Raw genomic sequence first — 24,313 nt, forward strand, 5'->3', positions numbered from 1 at the left:
ATTCAGGAATAAAATGAGTGATTGGAGGTGCCAGAGAACAAAAGCGTTTTTTATATGCTGACAACATATTGTTACTCATTAGGGAACCGGCCACATCAATCTCTTTGGCTTTGAACACAATTGACATGTTCTCACAGATATCTGCTTATAAGATTAATTGGCAGAAGTCAGAAACTATGCCTGTATCCAAATGATGTCCTCCTTTTGCAATGACTTCATTACAGTTCAAATGGATACCATAAGGGATGAAATACCTGGGTGTAAAATTGAGCAACGAACTACTGAATATCATGCAAAGTAATATGATGCCACGACTACAAAAAACAAAGAATAATCTTGATAAATGGAGGTTGCTTAATCTTACTTTATGGGGTAAAATAAATACTGTTAAAATGGTTGTGTCCCCAACATTTTATTATTATGTGTCCATGATGCTCCCTGTGACCATTTCACCCTTACTATTTAAGCAGTACAATCAAATGATTAAGGATTATCTTTGGGATGGGAAAAATCCCAGAATAAATGTGAACAGGTTGTATATTCCAAGGGATGAAGGAGGACTAGCATTACCCAATGTAGAGCTGTACAACATATCATTTGAAGTAGCCAAATTGTCCAGACACTGGGACAATTATGATTTCCGTTTGGGATGGACTCAGACAGACCTCTCAATCACAGTGAGGCCTTTTCACCCCCAAAAAATTCAGAGACAGCTAACTGAAAAGGATAACCCAATCCTACAACATTCCTGAGAGGTATGGGTTAAGATTCAAAATATGTTTGGAATTTCACAGTTTAAACAAAAATATTCCTCCATATGGCACAACCCATCGGTTTGCATAGGAAAACATTCATTTATCTGGGAGGTATGGCTTAGACAAGGCCTGCATGCACTAGGGGATCTATATGAGAAAGGAGTGCTTATGTCTTGTCAGGACCTGAAGGGAACATTTCATTTGCCAGATAAGGGAGATTTCTGGAAATACTTTACAACTAAGGAGCTGCATGGGGTCTCATGAATATTAACCTCCAGAGAGATTAAATCTTGTTAGAACAATATTTCATGTTGTTAGGAATATCACGCTCCATTTCAGTGTTTTATAAAAGAGTCTCATATGCACAATATGGAAACTGTGAGAATTGAAGGTTGATTTGAGGTCTTTAAAGATCCCATGGCACTTATCGTAAGAGTAGGGGTGTTAACCCCGGTGTCCTGGCTAAATTCCCAACCTGACCCTCAAACCATCACGGTCACCTAATAATCCCCAGTTAACAATTGGCTCATTCATCCCCCTCCTCTCCCCTGTAACTATTCCCCAGGTCGTTGCTGCAAATGAGAACGTGTTCTCAGTCTACTTACCTGGTAAAACAATGGATAAATAAATAAAAATAAATTTGGCAGAGGGATCTGATCAGGCTCTGATCAGGCCCTACACCCAAACAAGGGCACTGCGTTCATCCATCTCTGGCCTGCTCGCCTCCCTACCAATGAGGAAGTACAATTCCCGCTCAGCCCAGTCAAAACTGTTCGCTGCTCTGGCCCCCCAATGGTGGAACAAACTCCCTCACGACGCCAGGACAGCGGAGTCAATCACCACCTTCCGGAGACACCTGAAACCCCACCTCTTTAAGGAATACCTAGGATAGGATAAGTAATCCTTCTCACCCCCCCCCTTTAAGATTTAGATGCACTATTGTAAAGTGACTGTTCCACTGGATGTCATAAGGTGAATGCACCAATTTGTAAGTCGCTCTGGATAAGAGTGTCTGCTAAATGACTTAAATGTAAATGTAATGTAATGGATCTGAATTGTGACATTGAGGAAGATGTATGGAAACATTTTGTTTCCAATGTAGGGTGGTGTACCAGGGATACAAGAGGGACATTTACACATTATAAGATTGTTCATAGATACTACTGTACCCCAGTTAGATTACTTAAAATTGGTTTATTGCGAAACAATTTATGCTGGAAATGCAAGGGTGAAGTAAGTACCTTTCTTCATGCTATATGGGAATGTCCCATGTCGCTCCCTTTTTGGAAGAAGGTTCTTAAAAAGCTTGAAGAATGGGTGGGACAGCCTATCCCAGAGTCCCCACAGGTGTGCTTATTAGGGGATATCTATTTTACCACCGGGTATTAGCAAAGAAGAGTTTGGTCTTACCTGTGTGGGTTTTCTTACTGCGGCTAGACTCACTACGTAACTGGAAGAGCGCAGATAGTGTGAAATCAACAGATTGGCTGAAACTCATGGTGGAGACTGCATCTTATGAATCAAAGAGAGCAAAATTACAGGAGAGGAAAGGGAAATTTAGCAAGATATGGGAACACTTATTTAATTATATAAGGGACATGCGGGTGAGAAGCTAGGGCATAAGTTAGAACAAATATATATGTAATGGGTGTTTTTTTGGCATTTAAAAAAATATATAGTCATTTATTTTTATTTGCTGTTTAATTTTTCAACCACCATATGGTTAAAAGGTGCTGTCTTGTTTACTGACTTGTTGAGTGTTATGTTTTTGTTGTTATTAGTGTCATGTTGATAAATTAATAAAAAACTTTATCGACAAAAAAATAAATGAGGTGGTTACCATTGTCCTCAGACATCTCACGCTCACAGTCCAGAAGGTGGGGGGCAGATACTAATTGAGCCGACTCACTCTCATACACAGATTCTTCATTAGAATTACAAAATATCATTACTCTATACTCAATGGCTATCAGTACCTGTCAACAATTAAGGTGCAAGGCAGTTAACCCACTGTTTTCCGGGTGCAAATGGCATGGATGTTGATTAAGGCAGCCCCCCACACCTCTCTGATTCAGAGGGGTTGGGTTGAATGCATTCCATTGTACAATTGACTAGGTATCCCCCATTCCATTTCCTTTCCCTGTATGTGATGTGATAATCTGTGAGGTGATAACCTGTGTGCTTTGTGATTTGTCAAAAATGGTAAGTCATGTGGTCCGGTTCTTGTATACACTGTAACAAGCACATCGAAGATGTGTAATATCTGTCAAACATAGCTGCTATCATAATGGATTTAGCCGCTGTTAGCTTAGCTGACACGTATCTCTTTTCTAAACAATATTACATTTCTCTGATGTGCCCCACCAGAGAAGTGGTGCATTGTAAACAAGTCTAACTTATGTTTTGTTTTCTGTCAATACATCCTGTAATTTAAACTGGTTCATGGAGTAATTTGGCTGTGAATGTGTTCCGTGTAATGATTGGATGATGAAGTTTATCATTTATCTTTTACAATAAAAGGTGAAATTGAGGAATAAAGTTGTGAAGTCCTTTATTTTCCATCAGTACAAAACATTGTTTAGTCAATGCTTTTCAGACAACGATAATATTTAGACGCGTTTGTTACATCATTTGTAGACACCCTGTTGCTTCTGTTCAAATCCCATATTCGCGATGGTACCCAGGGACCACTCAACAATGATCAAAAAATGTTTGATTGAACGCGACAGAAGGCTACATGATGATCTTGGGTCAGTTTAGCATTTTCTCTACTAATGATTAAAATTAGTATTGGGGAGGGGAAGCTGATTCTAGATCTGTCTAGCCATAAAAGGGCAACATAAATGCCTGACAACCTTGATGTTTGTGCAGGCCTACCATCTCCACCAGAGGGAGGTGTTTAGCCATGCTCTGCCTCTCTCTGTCTCTCCTTCCACTGGAATGTAGCTAAAGCTAGCATCAGTGGCCTGATCCCTAGCTGTCACTCTCTCTGGCTCCTGTGGACACAATCCTGATTGTGCTCTCTGGGCACACCCACCGTGTGGGGATTAAGGATGAGGCTGTGAGGTGTACGCTGGGGCCTCGCTCCACACTGAAAGCCTGTTAACTTGACTGTGACGTGAACGAGCTGTGTTGTGAGTGTGTGTGTGTTTGCGAGAGAGAGTAGGTGTGAGCCTACAGTCTATATGTTGCAGATTGTGTGTGGTGTGTTTTTCAGTAGTGTGTGTGTGTATATATATGAGTAGGTGCGTGTTTTTGTGTGTGTGTGCATCAGGTTGTGTGCATCTTTGAAAGTCTTTGTTTATGTGACTGTGCATGTGTGTTTGTGTCTCTGTTGGCATGTCCGAGTATTTCGGTCTGCCGGGACCAGGGTCTTTGAAAGCAGAGTTGGCACGAGCCAGTGAGCACTTTAAGCCCTCTCTGATTCCCCCTGTGATCCTACCCAGCTAGCACATTTGGTTCCTTGGAAGTTGTGGGAATGTACATTTTTGTTTTTTTATGGGACGTTTTGTTAACGTTCTGAGAAATAATGAGTTTGTAAATAACATTCTCTAAACTTACTAACGTTTTCTTGTGTTTTTTTAATGGAAAGTTTTCTTAAAGTACAATTTTAGAACATGACTTTAAATAGAACCATGAGGAAACCAGTAGGAAACGTTATGCTGAAGTACTGAAATTCCAATATATATATATTTGTTTTACAACAACAATGTCAAACTAGTTGGAGAACGTTCCTAGAACATTACCAACATTTATATTAAATGTAACCATGTTTGAACTTTTAGGAAATGTTTGGTTAAAGTAAAGTTTTTTGTCATTATGAGCTGAGCACTATCCTGCACCATTCCCATTCAAAATAACCATAGGACAACAACGCTCTCACCAAGTTCTAAGAAACATATGGTTCTCAGAACGTTATGTGCTAGCTGGGTATGGGCACCTGCAGAGTCAACACCTGGCCCCGGCCTGCCCCTCATCTATCTGCATGAAGGGCAGCAAAGGCCCTGTTGCCGGGGTACATTACCGGTGGTTACAGCAGCCCATGCCACAGCTGATTAACCTAGATCTAATTTTGGAGGACAAAGTTTCCAGCTGCTAGTTAATAAGCGGTATCCTGAGCGTTATGTGATACAGAGGTGAGATGTGTAAAGCTGTGTAGCCTGCATAAGTGGACTAGTCAAGCAATTTACTGCAGTGGCTAGCAACAGTATGTCTGCTTCCCAAATGGCACCCTATTCACTATATAGGATTATGCCCAAAGTAGTGCATCATGAGAGATGATGTGTAGCTAAGAAGAGTGATATCTATTTGATAACAATCTCTTTAGGCCCAATTCAGAGTCAAGTGCACACATCTCTTTTCAGTAAATCACTCATTGGGAGGAAAAAAATGTATATAAATAAATGTATAAAAATTCACGACAAATCAAAATACTGCCCAATGTGACTTTTCTGGTCTTTTCCGACACTCACATTTAGTTCCCTGAAACTGTCCAGCTGGTGCTCTGTGTAATGGGGGGGATGAAGCTTTACCAGAAAACCAGTAGCAGGGAATTAAATGATTCCCAGTGCAGTGTAGTCTGTGCTGGTATTCCTCTGTGGCTCACCACACAGCCAGGAGGTTAATCTCCATGTTCCATTGAGATCAATACTCTGATAACAAGCACCACTCTTCAAAGGCCTGATAAGGACTACAGGGAGCGCCGTAAGAGTGGTTTATATACCCACTGCTCTTAGCTCTGGCCCAGAAGCTCTCTCTGCTCTCTCATTCCCAGAGGTAGTTGATGCAAGGCCAAAATAAACATGGCCGAACTGTAGCCAAGGCTGCTGAATTATACATGGGGTACATACTAAAATGGAAATGAAATTTAACCATGTTTTAACCTTTAGGAAATTTTATTTTAAAGTAATGTAATTACAAGCTCTCTATTAAGAGTTACCATGTGCTGAGAACAGTGTTTAATTTGAGCTGGATCCTGCTGGAACAGGATCTGGGACCTGTCCGTTTTGGACTGTTTCATTCTGGAACATATTTGGCCGGATCCGGTACCTAATTATTGTAACTTTTTGCAATGTAAAAATTATAATAAAAGCATTTAAAGTTCATTTGAGTTGCCTTTTCGTTCATTCTTCTGCCACCAAGAAAAAAAACATTTTCAATTTTCAAAAACAAAAGTACATTTTTAGCCTGGGCCTGATATTCTAAGAGTTGATTTGGGTTGGGCCGGCCCGGGCTTATTGTTTGCGCAACATTGTAACCTATGTTTGAGACCAACGCGTGGCCATGGCTGTGTGAGAAGCGAGTCTGTATCACTCACAGAATTAGAATGAGATTCACTTTCTATGATCTCTCTCTCTCTGATTGACATGAGTCCGCAACTCTCATCGCTCAAGCGTTGCACTTCATTATTTATTTCCTTATAGAAATCATAGCCGCCCGTATGCTTATGGTGGAGCTTCAGTACCCCTGATTTATTGAAATAAATAATTCAGAATAGCCTACTACACCTACTAAAAAATAATTCAGAATAGCCTACTACACCATGACAAAGCCTATAATTTAACCACAGAAGATCAATAGCTTCTTTAAAAAATAGCCTAGCTGTGGAGTGTAGCCCAATAACAAGGCATAGACTACAGTAGGGAACACAGGTCAAATCTGTCTGTGAACAAACAGCATGCAAACAAAACAGGCCTTTCACAATATTTCAAATACAATCGTGGAAAAACACAGGTTGGAAGGCAAATGGCTCCTTCTGAAAAGAGACAACCCCAATTTGTCTGCTGTAGGCTACTGAAATATTTCATCAACTTCCAAATATTATTTTACAAAGTAAAACAAGAAAGAGAGAGGCTTTTAGAACGAGTGCATGGGCCATCACCAGCAAGTGAGCTACACATCATTGGGTGAGTCAGTGAAACTGGAAAGTATTTTTATGACTATAATTTCTTCCTCATATTGTAGTCTACATGTCTCCACACACCTAGGCTATTGATGGATTCAAGACAAGGTTCATTATTAGATTCTCAGTTAGTCAGTGTCAAAGTAGCCTGTCATTTTGATCATTTGTGCGGTATTAAGGTGCTTTCAAGATAACTGGGAACTCAGAAAAAACTAGGTCGATTCATGACGTCAGTTAACTTCAGGTCGGAAAGCTGGAGCTCTGGAAAGAGGCCCGAGTTCCCAACTTGGAATTCCGAGTTGATTGACAGTTCCCAGCTGTCTTGAATGCACTGAAGTTGGAGATTTCCCAGTTCCGAATTCCCAGTTGTTTCGAACGCGGCATAAAAAAATATTATGCCAAATGTTTTATTATGTAGAATTGCATGAAATGCAAGGCCAACATTTTCCCAGATCCTAGGCCACAAAAAAATATTCTCCATGTATGCAACTTCTGTAAGTGCCTCTACCCTACTGCTCTAGGCTACAACGCAAATGAGATGATATGCATGCAATGCTTCTTTATAAAGGTGATTTTTGTTTTCATGCATTTTGGTCCATCAGAGCTCCCCAGGTCACCCCCCTTTCGAGCTCAATTTTTGTTCCGGCACCTCCCGATTTACAAATGAAGCACTGGCTGAGAATGTTCCTAAACCAAGCAACTATCATGCACAATTCCCAGAAAGTTGTGGGAAGGTTGTATGCAAACATAACCATAGGTCAACCACGCTCTCACCAAACTCTAAGAAACATATGGTTCTTAGAACGTTATGTGCTAGCTGGGTACTTTTCACTATTCAGACGAATGAGAGAAGAACCCAAACAGGACTCACCCAAAGTCTGTCCCGCCAGCATTCGTCCGTTTTCCCCAATAACAGCCCCACTGGCATGCCTCTCGCTGGCGTACTGGACAAAGGCGTAGCCCTTGTGCACAGAGCAGCCCAGCATGCGGCCATATTTCGAGAAGATGGTCTCCACATCCATCTTCTTCACCACCGCTGTGTTGAGGTTACCGATGAACACGCGTGAGTTGATGGACTTGGGGTCGTTCTTGTTCGTGACGTTGCTGGTCTGAACCTTCAGAGACATCTTGGTTAGGAACCTCAAAATATCTGCGATGAGGGGGGAAAAGGATGATAAACAAAAATTGTAAGTTCCTTTTCTTTGGATGATAAGTTGCACTTCAATTTTTTTTGTTTGTTTTGGAATTATACTGTAAGTCCCCTGGTGGATGTTTTGCTGTGGTAGATATTCTACTTGCTGCGAGCACAAACTGGGTTGGTTTAATGAGGTGCTATGAGTTAATAGAGAAATACTAGACAAGATATGCAGAATTCCTTTCAACAATCGATAATGATGGACAAAAGAAAACCAAATAACATCAAGGTTGCCATCACTTAACAGACTTCTGTCACTTCCCATTGCAACTAAATGCATGCTCTTCAAACGATCGCTGCCCGCCCGCCCTGCATCAGTACTCTGGATGGTTCTGATTTAGAAGATGTGGACAACTACAAATACCTAGGTGTCTGGTTAGACTGTAAATTCTCCTTCCAGGCTCACATTAAGCATCTCCAATCCAAAATTAAATCTAGAATTGGCTTCCTGTTTCGCAACAAAGCATCCTTGATTCATGCTGCTAAACATACCCTCGTAAAACTGACTATCCTGCCGATCCTTTACTTCGGCGATGTCATTTACAAAATAGCCTCCAACACTACTCAGCAAACTGGATGCAGTCTGTCACAGTGCCATCCGTTGCTTCACCAAAGCCACATATGCTACCCTCCTTTGCTTCATGTATGCTCTCGTTGGCTGGCCCTCGCTTCATATTCGTCACCAAACCCACTGGCTCCAGGTCATCTATAAGTCTTTGCTAGGGAAAGTCCCACCTTATCTCAACTCACTGGTCACCATAGCAGCACCCAGCCGTAGCACGCTCTCCAACAGGTATGTTTCACTGGTCACCCTCAAAGCCAATTGCTCCTTTGGCCGCCTTTCCTTCCAGTTCTCTGCTGCCAATGACTGGTACGAATTGCAAAAATTACTTAAGCTGGAGACCCATATGTCCCTCACTAACTTTAAGCTCCAGCTGTCAGAGCATCTCACAGATCACTGCACCTGTACACAGCCCATCTGTAAATAGCCCATCCAACTACCTCATCCCCATAATGTTATTTTTTGTGCTTATTTGCACCCCAGTATCTTCTACACATCTATCACTCCAGTGTTTAATTGCTGAATTGTAATTATTTTGCCACTATGGCCTATTTATTGCCGTACCTCCCTTATCTTACCTCATTTGCACACACTGTATATAGACTTTTTTCTCTCTATTGTGTTATTGACTGTATGTCTGTTTATTCCATGTGTAACTCTGTGTTGTTGTTTGTGTTGCACTGCTTTGCTTTATCTTGGCCAGGTCGCAGTTGTAAATGAGAACATGTTCTCAACTAGCCTACCTGGTTAAATAAAGGTGAAATAAAACATGTAAAAAAATGAATTGGGCACACACTGTTTGAATCAATGTTTTTTCCACGTCATTTCAATTAAATTATGTTGAACCAAAGTGTGTAATAGACATTAAATTGACATCTGTGCACAGTGGGTTTGCAGACACAGTTATTTGAAAACTAAGTTCCAAGAGTCACCCAGTACTGTCAGTTTTACTGTTACTATAGGTTGCAAATTATGGGGGAGCCAGGGGGGACTCAGATCCCTGAATGAGACATTAACTCCCCTAAATACAACAAAGTCTAACTTTTGGGGGAGTCTCGAAATAATGCTAATTGAACCATTCTCCTATTTGTTTTAGATGTAGTGGTAAATATGAAAATAAAAGCTTCCAAGTGAAACTACCACCCCCACCTCTCCATCATGGTTTAAACCATTTATTTCTATGTGGCGGCTCTGTCCACTAAGTAGTGCTGAATTTTGGCTTCAACTGAGCTACTTTAAGCATAGATTTTCCTTTGTACTTCCTTATTTTCGCCATTTGTTTTCCATGCTGCCTTGATAAAAAAAATAGCCCTAATTCCAATACATTAGATGTATCTGTTAATTTATCATCGTTTGCTTTTGTCAGTCAGCTGTTTGTTGGTGCACGCAAATAGGCTACTGGTGTTTTCCGTGCCATCCGTGGCCAGAAGTAGTAGACCGTTTATTTAGCTTTATTATTTTGTATCAATATTTGTTTTCTTTCCTGGATCACTTGATGATGGTCAACAATATCACGAGACAACTAGCCTACAGCTAGACACCAATGTGCATCCAATCCATCCAACAAGTAGGCTATATTTTAATGACTGTACGGTGCATTCAGGAAAGTTTTCAGACCCCTTTCCTTTTACCAAATGTTGGTACGCTATAGCCTTATTTTAAAATTGATTTAAATAAGTATCATTCTACACACAATACTCCATAATGAGAAAGTGAAAACAGGTTATTAGAAATACCTTATTTACATAAGTATTCAGACTCTTTGCTATGAGACTCAAAATTGAGCTCAGGTGCATCCTGTTTCCATTGATTATCCTTGATGTTCCTACAACTTGTGGTAAATTCATTTGATTGGACATGATTTCTAAAAGGCACACACCTGTCTATATAAGGTCCCACAGTTGAGAGTGCATGTCAGAGAAAAACCAAGCCATGAGGTTGAAGGAATTATCCGTAGAGCTCCGAGACAGGATTGTGTCGAGGCACAGATCTGGGGAAGGGTACCAAAACATGTCTAGAGCACTGAAGGTCCCCAAGGACACAGTGGCCTCCATCATTCTTAAATTGAAGAAGTTTGGAACCACTACGACTCTTCCTAGAGCTGGCCGCCCGGCCAAACTGAGCAATCGGAGGAGAAGATCCTTGGTCAGGGAGGTGACCAAGGATCCGATGGTCACTCTGACAGAGCTCCAGAGTTCCTCTGTGGAGATGGGAGAACCTTCCAGAAGGACAACCATCTCTGCAGCACTCCACCAATCAGGCCTTTATGGTAGGTTTACCTTCCAACAGGACAACGGCCATAAGCACACAGCCAAGACAACCCATGAGTGGCTTTGGGACAAGTCTCTGAATGTCCTTGAGTGGGCCAGCCAGATTGAACATCTCTGGAGATAACTGAAAATAGCTGTGCAGCGACGATCCCCATTCAACCTAACAGAGCTTGAAAGGATTTGCGGAGAACAATGGGAGAAACTCCCCAAATACAGGTGTGCCAACTTGTAGCGTCATACCCAAGAAGACTCAAGGCTGTAATCGCTGCCAACGGTGCTTCAACAAAGTACTGAGTAAAGGGTCTGAATACTTATGTAAATGTGATATTTCAGGTTAGTTTTTTTATACATTTACAAATATTTCTACAAACCTGTTTTTTCTTTGTCATTATGGGGTATTGTGTGTTGATTTATAAGGGACGAAAAAACAATGTAATCAATTTTAGAATTGGTAACAAAATGTGGAAAAAATTGAGTGGTCCGAATGCACTGTAGATTACTATTTCAGCTAGAAGAGGTTAACGCTCAGTTAGAAGCATTTCATATTGGCTTACATAGGCTTACATTATTTTTGATTTCTGTGCCCATAAAAACTGTTTTCACGGTGAAAAGTAATGACATGTTACGTAGGCGTAGTTATAGTGTCACGACTTCTACCGAAGTCGAATCCTCTCCTTGTTCGGGCGGTGCTCGGTGGTCGACGTCACCGGTCTTCTAGCCATCATTGATCCATTTTTCATTTTCCATTGGTTTTGTCTTGTCTTCCTACACACCTGGTTTCAATCCCATTCATTACCTGTTGTGTATTTAACCCTCTGTTTCACCTCATGTCTTTGTCAGAGATGGTTTGTCATTCAGTGTTGTGTTGTTTTTGTATTGGTGCGCGACAGGTCCTCGTACCCTCTTTGTTTATTGTTACATTAGGTGTCTGGAGTATGTTTCGTTTATTGTTATTAAATAACTCCATTACACTCAGTTTGATTCTCTGCCACCTTTACACACGACTCTGACATACAGTGTATTTTCCAAGATCTCCAAGATCCATGATTCGTACAGGGTTTAGTTCGATGTTGTAATTAATGACAAATAACACTGTCATAAATGTCATTAATGTAATGAAGGAAAGGTATTGTTTTATGTCACACAATCTGTGGAGACTCCAAGCATTAACTCATGAATTATGGATTTTTTTTTTTACCGCGAATCAGTTCACCAACCATTTTATTTACCACAATATCACTGGCTACCGGTAGGCCTTTTTGAAGTTCATGGTAATACACATTGTAGCCTAGTCTAATAAGTATCATCTTGTCACACCGTGATCTGGTTCACCTGTCCATGTGATAGTCCTCCTGGTTTCGACCGTTGCCTGCCTGACCACTCCTGTTCTGACTACCAGCCGGCCTATCCCCTTGTAATGTTCTGGACTCAAATCTGGTTTCTGATCCATGCCTGGCCTGACCTCGAGACTTCCTATCACCTGGTACTGTTTGGATTCTGACCTGGTTAATGAACTCTTGCCCCGACCTGCCTTTGCCTACTTCCTTTGTTATAATAAATATCGGAGCTCAACCATCTGCTCCTGTGCCTGCATTTGGGTCTCACCTTGTGCCCTTATACATGTGACCATCCTATTTTAACTAGGACAGTTTCAGCCACATTTCAGGTTTTCTGACTTTTCAGGCAGCAAATTTTTAAAACATTTGTCAGGAAGATGCATCAATTAATGTAGGCCTAATCAATGGCAATCGCTGAATGTCAGTGGGCACACTTTTTGGTGTTTTGTAAACAGAAGTCTATTTCCATTAATCAAATGGCGCGAGTATACATGCCGTTTGGATGCTGGAATTATTTTGGAGTGGATGAACATGCACAGGAAGCCTACTTTTTGAAGTGATTTGTTTGACAATCAGATGAAAAAATAATGAAATGTTGTGTGACACATTAAAAGGTCATTCATTTTTACCGTTTAAATACCATCTTTACTAATAGGCCCATCATTTTTTTTTAAATATAGAGACCCCCTCATGCCGTGGTGTAATTCGCACTCTGACTATAGGCGTTGCATTTTGAGAGATTCAGAATTCTACAGTATGTAAATTGAGTGTGTAACAGAACAAAAAAGGACTTAAAGACAAGAGTTGAAAGGACTAAAGTTGATTCTATTGAACAGAACAGTGTGAAGCTGCTCCCCGGCCTCCTGTGTGTCTGTGTGGAGAGCTCTGGGAGGCAATGTCTGTTACGTTACGGCCTTATTCTAAAATTGATTAAAACAAATTTTTACTCGTCAATCTACACAATCTACACACAATACCACATAATGACAAAGCAAAAATCATTTTTTAAAATTGTTGCTAATTTATAAAACAAAATAGCCAAATATTACATTTCTTCAGACCCTTTACTTTTTAAATATTTTTATTTATTTAATCTTTATTTAACTCGGCAAGTCAGTTAAGAACTAATTCTTATTTTACAATGACGGCCGATCCCGGCCAAACCCTCCCCTTACCCGGACGATGCTGGGCCAATTGTGTGCCACCTATGGCCGTCATTTAATACTCAGTACTTTGTTATAGCACCTTTTGCAGCAATTACAGCGTCAAGTCTTCTTGGGTATGACGCTACAAGCTTGGCACACCTGTATTTGGGGAGTTTCTTCCATTCTTCTCAAGCTCTGTCAGGTTGGATGGGGAGCGTTGCTGCACAGCTATTTTTTTATTTATTTAAATATTACCTTTATTTAACCAGGCAAGTCAGTTAAGAACAAATTCTTATTTTCAATGACGGCCTGGGAACAGTGTTCGGCCTGGGAACAGTGTTCTGCCCCTGTTCAGGTCGGGGGTTTGAACTCGCAACCTTCCGGTTACTAGTCCAATGCTCTAACCACTAGGCCACACTGCCGCCCCGGTCTCCCAAGAGATGTTTGATTGGGTTCAAGTCTGGACTCTGGCTCTGCCACTCAAGGACATTCAGAAACTTGTTCCAAAGCCACTCCTGCGCTGTCGTGGCTGTATGCTTATGGTCGTTGTCCTGTCGTTGTCCCAGTCTGAGGTCCTGAGCTCTCGGGAGCTTTGCTGTACTTTTTTGCCTCAATCCTGACTTCTCCCAGTCCCTGCCACTGAAAGAAAACACAGCATGATGCTGCCACCACCATGCTTCACTGTAGGAATGGTGTGAGGTTTCCTCCAGACATGATGCTTGGCATTCAGGGCAAAGAGTTAAATCTTTATAAATCTTTTATAAGACCTGAGAATCTTGTTTCTCATGATCTGAGACTCTTTAGGTGCAATTTGGCAAACTCCAAGCGGGCTGTCATGTGCCTTTTACTGAGGAGTGGCTTCCGTCTGGCCACTCTACCATAAAGGCCTGACTGGTGGAGTGCAGCAAAGATGGTTGTCCTTCTGGAAGGTTCTCTAATCTCCACAGAGGAACTCTAGAGTTCTGTCAGAGTGACCACGGAAATAACAAAAATGAACACGGAAATAACAAAAATAACAAAGAGAAACGACCGAAAACAGTTCTGGCTGGTGCAGACACACAACAGAAAACAGAAAATAATGACCACGAAACACAATAGAAAACAGGCTCCCTAAATATGGTTCTCAATCAGGGACAATGATTGACAGCTGCCTCTGATTGAGAACCATACCAGGCCAGACACAGAAATAGCAAATTATAGAAAAACTAACATAGACAACCCACCCAACTCACGACCTGACCATACTAAAACAAAAGACATAACAAATGAACTAAGGTCAGAACGTGACATAGAAGCAATGTGGGAACAAAATCTAAGGCTCATATTCCTTTCAAGGTCGTACCCAGTGATGTATATATACCCTGCATTGCGGATGCTATGTATTTGCCAATGAGAGGCTTTGAAGCCACCAGTTGGCCATATTGGCACTCCCCGGAAGGAGCAGACCTCCACAAAAATGAATGGAATTCTACAGAGTTTCAATTAAAATTGTATTTAAGTATTTCTTAAATACTTAAAAATATACATATACTTTAAGGAAACGTTTTAATATATTTTGTCATGTTTTATTAGATTTTTAAAAGTATGCATAATTTTATCTGCAATAGAATAAACAAGCATTTTTTTACAACGGTGGGGGAGTACCAATATGGAGGCACATTGGCTTCAAAACAGCCCCCCCTGTATGTCATCTAGTGTATATATAAATCATTGTTCATACCCTTAGATGACACTAAAGCAGGTCAGTGCAAAGCCCCATATATCCCAAAGTGTCTTGGCACCTGAGAAAAACAAATATAAGTCACCCCAGAAGGTACATGTCCTTCCCGAGATAACAGCGAAGGGCTTAATAAATGTGTAATAGCACTCTTCCACAATAGAGCTAAGGTGGTGGGGCTGGTAGATCCTAATTCCCTGTCAGAATGTGATGTCTTGCTTATTACCGGCCTCTCCGCTATCATTTGCACAATAATTAGCAAGCTCTAGCAGAGCGGCACAGGCATGAAGGTCACAGTCCATCATATTCTGTTGTGAAACCGCCAGCAGAACAACAGAGGTGGGGGTGTATTGATTGTTTTCTTCCTTTGAGTTATTGGGTCTCTCTTCTGCCAATAGGAAGTGCTGACACCCATTGCCACCGTTGTCAGGCAAGCAGGAAATATATTGCTAATACCTGCAGCCATTTACACTATGGCCCAGCCCAGCACCGCTGTACTTTTAATATGTTTTCATGTGTCTATCGAACAGCGACAGTCTATATGTTGACTGTGTAAAAGGTCAAACCAAGGGAGGTAAACAACATTACACACTGTTGAGCAATACAACATGAATCTTTTGACTGTCCTCCAAGGACAGTTGTAGCACTGAATATTTTATTTTGTCTAGAGAACAAATCAGCAATGTTTGCAATGTCGCTGACATGGGGATTAATCTAGTATTGTTTGCTGTTCTTTTCAAAACTCACACGTAAATTCCAGTAGGTCTAAAAATGCATTTTTTTATTCCCGCGACATCTTTCTACATATTCTGTTCATATTATTTCTGCCATTATCCACATATAAACTGACAGGCATTCTATTCCAAATACCAGCTTTTCCATCACACCAGAACGGGGCGAACCTTCTGCACAAGTTTGCACCGTGCTCCAAAAACATTAATTAGATGCACGTTTCCCAACCACCAATACATTTCTAATGTTGCCTGGGAAGAGGGACCTTTCCGCAGACACAGTGCCGTGGCCGGGGGCTGCAGCTGGGCAACTTGATAAACCATTAGCATAGCTGCGACCATGTTCAATGGATCACCAGACTGATGCATAATTGAGTTCCAGTACGAAGGGCCCTTCAGCTAGCCCAGGGGCCATGCTGCCTCACTGCATTTCCTCCCCCTAACACAGCCGAAAAACCGCTGCCACTGATTTTCTTCACTTTCCTCGCCTGCCCTCCCTCGCTGGCAGAATTAATTTCCATCACAATCTCTGATATTCGCAGCAAGTTTGTCCCTGCAGCCATTTTCCTGTTTCTCTCTCTTCTGCTTATCTGTGTTCATCCAGCTTTAATGGTGCGTGGCCTTTACTAGCACAGGCAGGAGGGGTGGTGTGTGTGGTGTGTGTCAGGCAGTAGGGGAGGTGTGTGTCAGGCAGTAGGGGTGGTAGTGTGGTGTGTCAGGCAGTAGGGGAGGTGTGTGTCAGGCAGTAGGGGTGGTGTGTGTGGTGTGTGTAAGGCAGTAAGGGTGGTGTGTGTGGTGGTGTGAGGTGGGCAGTAGGAGTAGCGGCCACACACAGACCTGTGTGCTAGAGGAGGCCTGCTAGTGCAACATACAAAAACCCCAGTAACACACTCAACATCTGCAGGGGCATTGCAGGCATGCACTTTAGATAGGCCAGAGTCTCTACCTGTGGTTCAACCCACTTCACACAGGAATAGCCAGCAAGACGTGTTAGCGCAGGTCAATTTACCCTTCATGTTATAAGAGGCATCTATTTTAAAATGACATTTTCAAATGAACATACAGTGAGCTCCAAATGTGTTGGGACAGTGACACGTTTGTTATTGATTTCACACCGTACACCAGAACATTAAATTTCAGGGTATTTTCATCCACATTTGGTGAACCGTTTAGAAATTACAGCACCTTTTGTACATTTTAGGTGACCAAAGGAAGGGGGACAAATTCACTTGTACAGTATGTGTATTAAAGTAGTAAAAAGTTAAGTATTTGATACCATATTCACAGCACGCAAGGACTACATCAAGCTTGGAATTCTACACATTTTTTGGAGGCATTTGGTGATTGTTTTGGATAATTGTTTCAGATAATTTTGTGCCCAATAGAAATTAATGGTAAATAATGTATTGTGTCATTTTGGAGTCACTTTTATTCTAAGTAAGAATAGGTTTCTAAACATTTCTACATTAAAGTGGATGCTACCTTTTGATGAGTGAGAAAGTTAGAGGCATAAATATCATATCCCCCCCAAAATGCTAACCTTGAGCTTCTAACTTTCTCACTCATCATTATTCCAAAGTGCTGGAGTACAGAGCCAAAACAACAACAAAATGTGTCACTGTCCTAAAAACTTTTGGAGCTCCCTGTAGGTGTGTTAAGACGTCACCTTGTGAAATGGGTCAGTACTTACTGTATCAATTCAAGCAATCACCAACAAGGGTTTGTTACCCGGGATATGTTCTGGGTAGCCTCTGAGATAATATCGACAAATACACGGATATGGTGACTGAGTTGTACAGGAGATGCTGTACCCACTGTGACTATTAAACCTACTCAAACCAGAAACCGTGGATAGATGGCAGCATTTGCGCAAAACGTCAGGCAGTCAAACAGGGAAAACGTCAATACAGAGACAATGTGGAGTTGCAATTCAACGGCTCAGAAACGAGACGTCTCTGGCAGACAATCACATACTACAAAGGGGAAACCAGCCACGTCGCGAACATCGACGTCTTGCTTCCAGACAAGCTAAACACCTTCTTTGCCCGCTTTGAGGATCATACACTACCACCGATGCGGCCCGCTACCAAGAACTGTGGGTTCTCCTTCTCCATGGCCGACCGTGAGTCAGACATTTAAGCGTGTTAACCCTCGCAAGGCTCCCGGCCTTAGACCCACATAAATTTGCTTACCGCCCCAATAGATCCACAGACGTTATAATTGCCATCGCAGTGCACACTGCCCTATCCCATCTGGACAAGAGGAATACCTATGTAAGAATGCTCTTCATTGACCGACTATAGCTCAGTATTCAACACCATTGTACCCTCAATGCTCATCATTAAGCTTGAAGCCCTGGGTCTGAACCCCACCCTGTGCAACTGGATCCTGGACATCCTGACGGGCTGGCCCCAGGTGGTGAAGATAGGAAACACCATCTCCTTTTCGTTGATCCTCAACACAGGGGCCACACAAGGGTGCGTGCTCAGCCTCCTCCTGTATTCCCTGTTCACCCATGACTGTAATGGCCACGCACGCCTCCAACTCAATCATCAAGTTTGTAGACGACACAACAGTAGTAGGCCTGATTATCAACAATGACGAGACAGTCTACAGGGAAGAGGTGAGGTCCCTGGGAGTGTGGTGCCAGGAAAATAACCTCTCACTGAACATCAACAAAAAAGGAGCTGATCATGGATTTCAGGAAAAAGCAGAGTGAGCACCTCCCTATCCACATCGACGGAACCGCAGTGGAGAAGGTGGAAAGCTGTAAGTTCCTCGGCGTACACATCACTGACAAACTGAAATGGTCCACCCACACAGACAGGCGCTGTTGCGCCTCATCAACCCCAGGAGGCTGAAGAAATTTGGCTTGGCCCCTATAACCCTCACAAACTTTTACAGATGCACAATTTAGAGCATCCTGTCGGGCTGTAACACTACCTGGTACGGCAACTGCACAGCCGGCAAACGCAGGGCTCTCCAAAAGGGTTCTACCGGGACACCTACAGCACCCGATGTCACAGGAAGGCCAAAAAGATTATCAAGGACATCAACACCCCAAGCCACGGCCTGTTCACCACGCTAACATTCAGAAGGCGAAGTCAGTACAGGTGCATCAAAGCTGGGACCGAGAGACTGAAAAACAGCTTCTACCTCAAGACCGTCAGATTGTTAAATAGCCATCACTAGCCGGCTTTCACCCGGTTATTCAACCCTGCATTTTGGAGGCTGCTACCCTATATACTTGGAATCACTGGCCACTTTAATAATGGAACACTAGTCACTTTAATAATGTTTACATACTGCTTTACTCATTTCATATCTATATACTGTATTTATTATAGTCTTATTCTAAGTCAATGCCACTCCAACATTGCTCAATCTAATATTTAGATTTTTCTTAATTCCATTATTTTTCCTTTAGATGTGTGTGTTGTTGTGAATTGTTAGATACTACTGCACTGTTGGAGCTAGGAACACAAGCATTTTGATAACCATCTACTAAATGTGTGTATGTGACCAATACAATTTGATTTGATTTGAAATTAGGGCCTCTGTGATATGTGATATCCTGTTTCACACCACTTTCAGGATAACAAGGGATGATAAATAAGCTTGTTTTTTTCTCCTTTGGGGGTTGGTGTAACCAGGCATTTTTTTGGCAGGCTATACAGTAGGTGGCTGAAGTTTCAATGCAATCGGCAAAAGTAGAACATTTCACCATAAGGGGATGAAGGACTGAAGGAAGAGATTATGTGGGAGAGATAGAGAGTGACGGGGAGGCACCAGGCATGGGTGCTGCCATTCGCTAGCGCGTAGCCACTACAACAGCAAATTAGCCTCCAGGGAGCTTCTCTCCTCAAATTTAAATTGACAGCAGGTGACACTTGAAAACATTAAAACAGCCCTGGCGGAAGCGTGGCCAGAGCTAGCCGTCTCTTTATCAGCAAGGGAGGATAAATAAAAAATGTCATACGCCCTCCCGGCCTTTAAAATGATTCGACTCAGGTCCCCTGCCCAAAGAACATAGGAAGAATTAACTGGCTAGCTGACCAGCTGTTCACAAAATAATTTGACTGTATTGAATGTCAATGCTACCTAATGTGATATTCGTTCCTCTGCGTCTGATCTATCCACTTGGCTGGGATTTGCTGTTTGGTTGCAATATTTCTCAAAGGCTTCTTCCTTGTTCATTAGTACACTCTTAGAAAAAAAAAGGTGCTATCGAGAACCTAAAAGGGCTCTCCGGCTGTCCACATAGGATAACACTTTGCAGAACCCTTTTTGGTTACACAAAGGGTTCTACATGGAACCCAAAAGGATTCACCAATGGGCACTGACAAAAAAAACTTTTTCTAAGAGTGTATGGTTTACAGGCCCTTACAAGGCCCTCTCTGAGACCTTTTCTCTGGTGAGAATTAGCATTTCTGCTATTGATCTTTTCTGAGCTTGCTTACTCCACTCCAGTAGCGTGGGAACAATGAGAGGGGAATGAGGACGGGGGTGGTTATGACTGAGGGAATAGGGGAAGAGGGAGAAAGCCAGAGTGAATAGGAGTGGCTGATTCCACCCATTTCTCTTCTCCATTTTACCCACATGGGTTTGATGTTTATGAAGAAGGCTGGATTGTTGAATGGAGAGGCCTAATGAAGAAAGTATTGATTTCCTATAAAGGGGATTTAATCAAACCGGCGCTGACACATCCACAGGGACAGGGCCGGGCAATGGCACCAAATTACACTTCATATACCATCTATTTTTCAGCCGCGTGGATAAATGGAGCTGCCCTGCAGATAGATTAGAGCCTCTGTTGCTCGTTCATCACCAGGAAACAATAGGAGGAGAGCAAAATGATTGAGGCGGTTGGGAGTACTGGGTGATAATGAATGGGAAGGCGGCATCACAAGGCTGGGTGCTCGGCCCCTTGTACATCCATTGACTGAGGGCTCTTAAATATCTCTCTCAGTGAATCAGAGGTCTTCTCTGTGATGTTTTCGCTTGATAGGTACAAGACAAAGACCCTAAGTAGTTAAGCGGAGGATGTTTTTCAGTATCTGCAGCTCAAAGTTAAGTATGAGGATGCATTAAACAAATTAACAAATTAATTAATTAAATTCACTTTGTCATTTCTTAAACACAGACTAAGGGTAATCCATACCCTGAATGTTATGCTCTTTTTAATTAGCCTTTTTAATTACCATTGAAATGGTACTAATGCTTTATGACAGAGTGTTCTAGATCAGGGGTTCCCAAATGTTTTCACTCGGGGCCCCCCTTCCAATATTGGCGCACGCCAAGTCTATTTCTATGGGCACAAGCACTGTTCATGACACAAACTGTTCACACCCCTCTTATTGGCGTAGAGAATTTTGCAGGTTTCAATATTATTTCCTGTAATTCCACACCTTTCATGTGGTGCAAAGAAAATTATTTTGTTTTAAAGGTACTTTTCTTGCAATTCTATACATTTTGCCATGTCTAATGCGTATTCATGTGATATTTGAGTGACAAAAAAAAATGCAACAATATACTGTATATGGTCTAAAAAAACGAAATAAAAAACAGCTGACATGAGCTAATTGATCTAGACATTTCTGACAAGTTATAAATGGCTCTCTAAGGTGTGACTAACATGACAAGAGATACTGATGATACACTACCCAATTTCGAAATGGCACCTTGTGCATTCTACTATTACAACTTTCAATAGTAAGTTTAAAACCATTTAACGTCCTGCTGACACCTTGCGCACCACAGTTTGGGAGCCACTGTTCTAGATACAGTACTGGTTTTGGGATAAATCTGTGCCTACCTTAAGGTTCTGTTGGAATATTGGCTATGGTACAGCCATAGAAAAAACATTCAAATCAATCAAATTAAATTGTATTTGTCATATGTACCGATTACATCTGGTTTAGACTTTACCTTGAAATACTTGCTTATGAGACCTTTTTTCACCTTTATTTAACCAGATAGGCTAGTTGAGAACAAGTTCTCATTTACAACTGCGACCTGGCCAAGATAAAGCATAGCAGTGTGAACAAACAACAACACAGAGTTACACGTGGAGTAAACAATAAACAAGTCAATAACACAGTAGAAAAACAGAGTCTATATACAGTACATTGTGTGCAAAAGGCATAAGGAGGTAGGCGAATAATTACAATTTAGCAGATTAACACTGGAGTGATAAATGATCAGATGATCATGTGTAAGTAGAACCAGGGACCCAAGCTTGGTGATGAGCTTGGAGGGTACTATGTTGTTGAAGGCTGAGCTATAGTCAATGAACAGCATTCTTAGATAGGTATTCATTTTGTTCCGATGGAACACGGCAGTATGCAGTGCGATTCTATCGTCTGTGGATCTAGGGTGTCAGGTAAGGTGGAGGTGATATGATCCTTAACTAGCCTCTCAAAGCACTTCATGAAAACAGAAGTGAGAGCTACGCGGCGATAGTCATTTAGTTCAGTTACATTTGCATTCTTGGGTACAGGAACTATGGTGGACATCTTGAAGCAGGTGGGGACAGCAGACTGGGATAGAGAAAGATTGAATATGTCCGTAAACACCCCAGCCAGCTGGTCTTCGCATGCTCTGCGGATGACAGCTTTGTGAGGGTTAACGCACTTAATTGTCTTACTCACGTTGGCCACGGAGAATGAGAGCCCACAGCCCTTGGGAGTGGGACGTGTCGTTGGCACTGTGTTATCCTCAAAATGGGTGAAGAAGGTGTTTAGCTTGTCCGGGAGCAAGTCGTTAGTATCCACAACGTGGCTGGTTTTCCCTTTGTAATCCGTGATTTTCTGTAGACCCTGCCGCATACAGTTGAAGTCGGAAGATTACATACACTTGAGGCAAATACATTTAAACTCCGTTTTTCACAATTCCTGACGTTTAATAATTTCCTATCATTTGATAAAAATTCCCTGTCTTAAGTCAGGATCACCACTTAATTTTAAGAATGTGAAATGTCAGAATAATAGCAGAGAATGTTTTCTTTCATCACATTCCCAGTGGGTCAGAAGTTTACATACACTCAATTAGTACGGCAACTGCTCCGCCCTCAACCGTAAGGCTCTCCAGAGGGTAGTGAGGACTGCACAATGCATCACCGGGGGCAAACTACCTGCCCTCCAGGACACCTACACCACCCGTTGTTACAGGAAGGCCATAAAGATCATCAAGGACATCAACCACCCGAACCACTGCCTGTTCACCCCGCTATCATCCAGAAGGCGAGGTCAGTACAGGTGCATCAAAGCTGGGACCGAGAGACTGAAAAACAGCTTCTATCTCAAGGCCATCAGACTGTTAAACAGCCACCACTAACACTGAGTGGCTGCTGCCAACACACTGTCATTGACACTGACCCAACTCCAGCCATTTTAATAATGGGAATTGATGGGAAATGATGTAAATATATCACTAGCCACTTTAAACAATGCTACCTTATATAATGTTACTTACCCTACATTATTCATCTCATATGCATATGTATATACTGTACTCTACATCATCGACTGCATCCTTATGTAACACATGTATCACTAGCCACTTTAACTATGCCACTTTGTTTACTTTGTCTACACACTCATCTCATATGTATATACTGTACTCGATACCATCTACTGTATGCTGCTCTGTACCATCACTCATTCATATATCCTTATGTTCCTTATCCCCTTACACTGTGTATAAGACAGTAGTTTTGGAATTGTTAGTTAGATTACTTGTTGGTTATCACTGCATTGTCGGAACTAGAAGCACAAGCATTTCGCTACACTCGCATTAACATCTGCTAACCATGTGTATGTGACAAAAATAAATTTATTTATTTGGTAGCATTGCCTTTAAATTGTTTAACTTGTTTAAAATGTTTTGGGTAGCTTTCCACAAGCTTCCCAACAGAGCTGGTGTAACTGAATCAGGTTTGTAAGGCCTCCTGTCAGGTTTGTAAGGCCTTCTGTCAGCATCTCCACAAGGTCCTTTGCTGTTGTTCTGGAATTGATTTGAACTTTTCGCACCAAAGTACCTTCCTATCTAGGAGACAGAACACGTCTCCTTCCTGAGCAGTATGACTGCTGCGTGGTCCCATGGTGTTTATAGTTGCGTACTATTGTTTGTACAGATGAACGTGGTACTTTCAGGCGTTTGGAAATTGCTCCCAAGGATGAACCAGACTGAACCAGAGGTCTTTCTAATTTATTTTGATTTTCACATGATGTCAAGAAAAGAGGCACTGAGTTTGAAGGTAGGCCTTGAAAAACATCTACAGGTACACATCCAATTGACTCAAATTATGTCAATTAACCTATCAGAAGCTTCTAAAGCCATGACATACTTCTCTGGAATTTTCCAAGCTGTTTAAAGGCACAGTCAACTTAGTGTATGTAAACTTCTGACCCACTGGAATTGTGATACAGTGAGTTATACGTGATATAATCTGTCTGTAAACAATTGTTGGAAAAATTACTTTTGTCATGCCCAAAGTAGATGTCCTAACCGCCTTGACAAAACTATAGTTTGTTAACAAGAGTGGTTGAAAAGCAAGTTTTAATGACTCAAACCTAAGTGTATATAAACTTCTGACTTCATCTGTATATAGGACATAATACATCATTTACTACAGTTTGAGCTGAAACAGAACCACAAGAAGCTTTTCCAACACCTTTCTATCGATACCGTAAACAGAT

At 41.8% G+C, this 24,313-nt stretch overlaps 1 protein-coding gene across 5 annotated transcripts in view; it reads right to left on the reverse strand.

Annotated features, from left to right (window-relative positions):
* raly (RALY heterogeneous nuclear ribonucleoprotein) overlaps window positions 1-24,313 on the reverse strand; it is a 161,873-nt gene that overhangs the window by 71,069 nt on the left and 66,491 nt on the right. For all 5 annotated transcript variants that reach the window (XM_046312482.1, XM_046312481.1, XM_046312478.1 and 2 more), the window contains one exon: window positions 7,529-7,807. In XM_046312482.1, the coding sequence (XP_046168438.1) occupies window positions 7,529-7,784 (256 nt within the window). In that variant the 5' untranslated portion in view covers window positions 7,785-7,807. The remainder of the gene's footprint in view (window positions 1-7,528; window positions 7,808-24,313) is intronic.

Source organism: Oncorhynchus gorbuscha, linkage group LG18 (genome assembly GCF_021184085.1).
Source record: "Oncorhynchus gorbuscha isolate QuinsamMale2020 ecotype Even-year linkage group LG18, OgorEven_v1.0, whole genome shotgun sequence".
In the NCBI taxonomy this organism is placed as follows: Eukaryota; Metazoa; Chordata; class Actinopteri; order Salmoniformes; family Salmonidae; genus Oncorhynchus; species Oncorhynchus gorbuscha.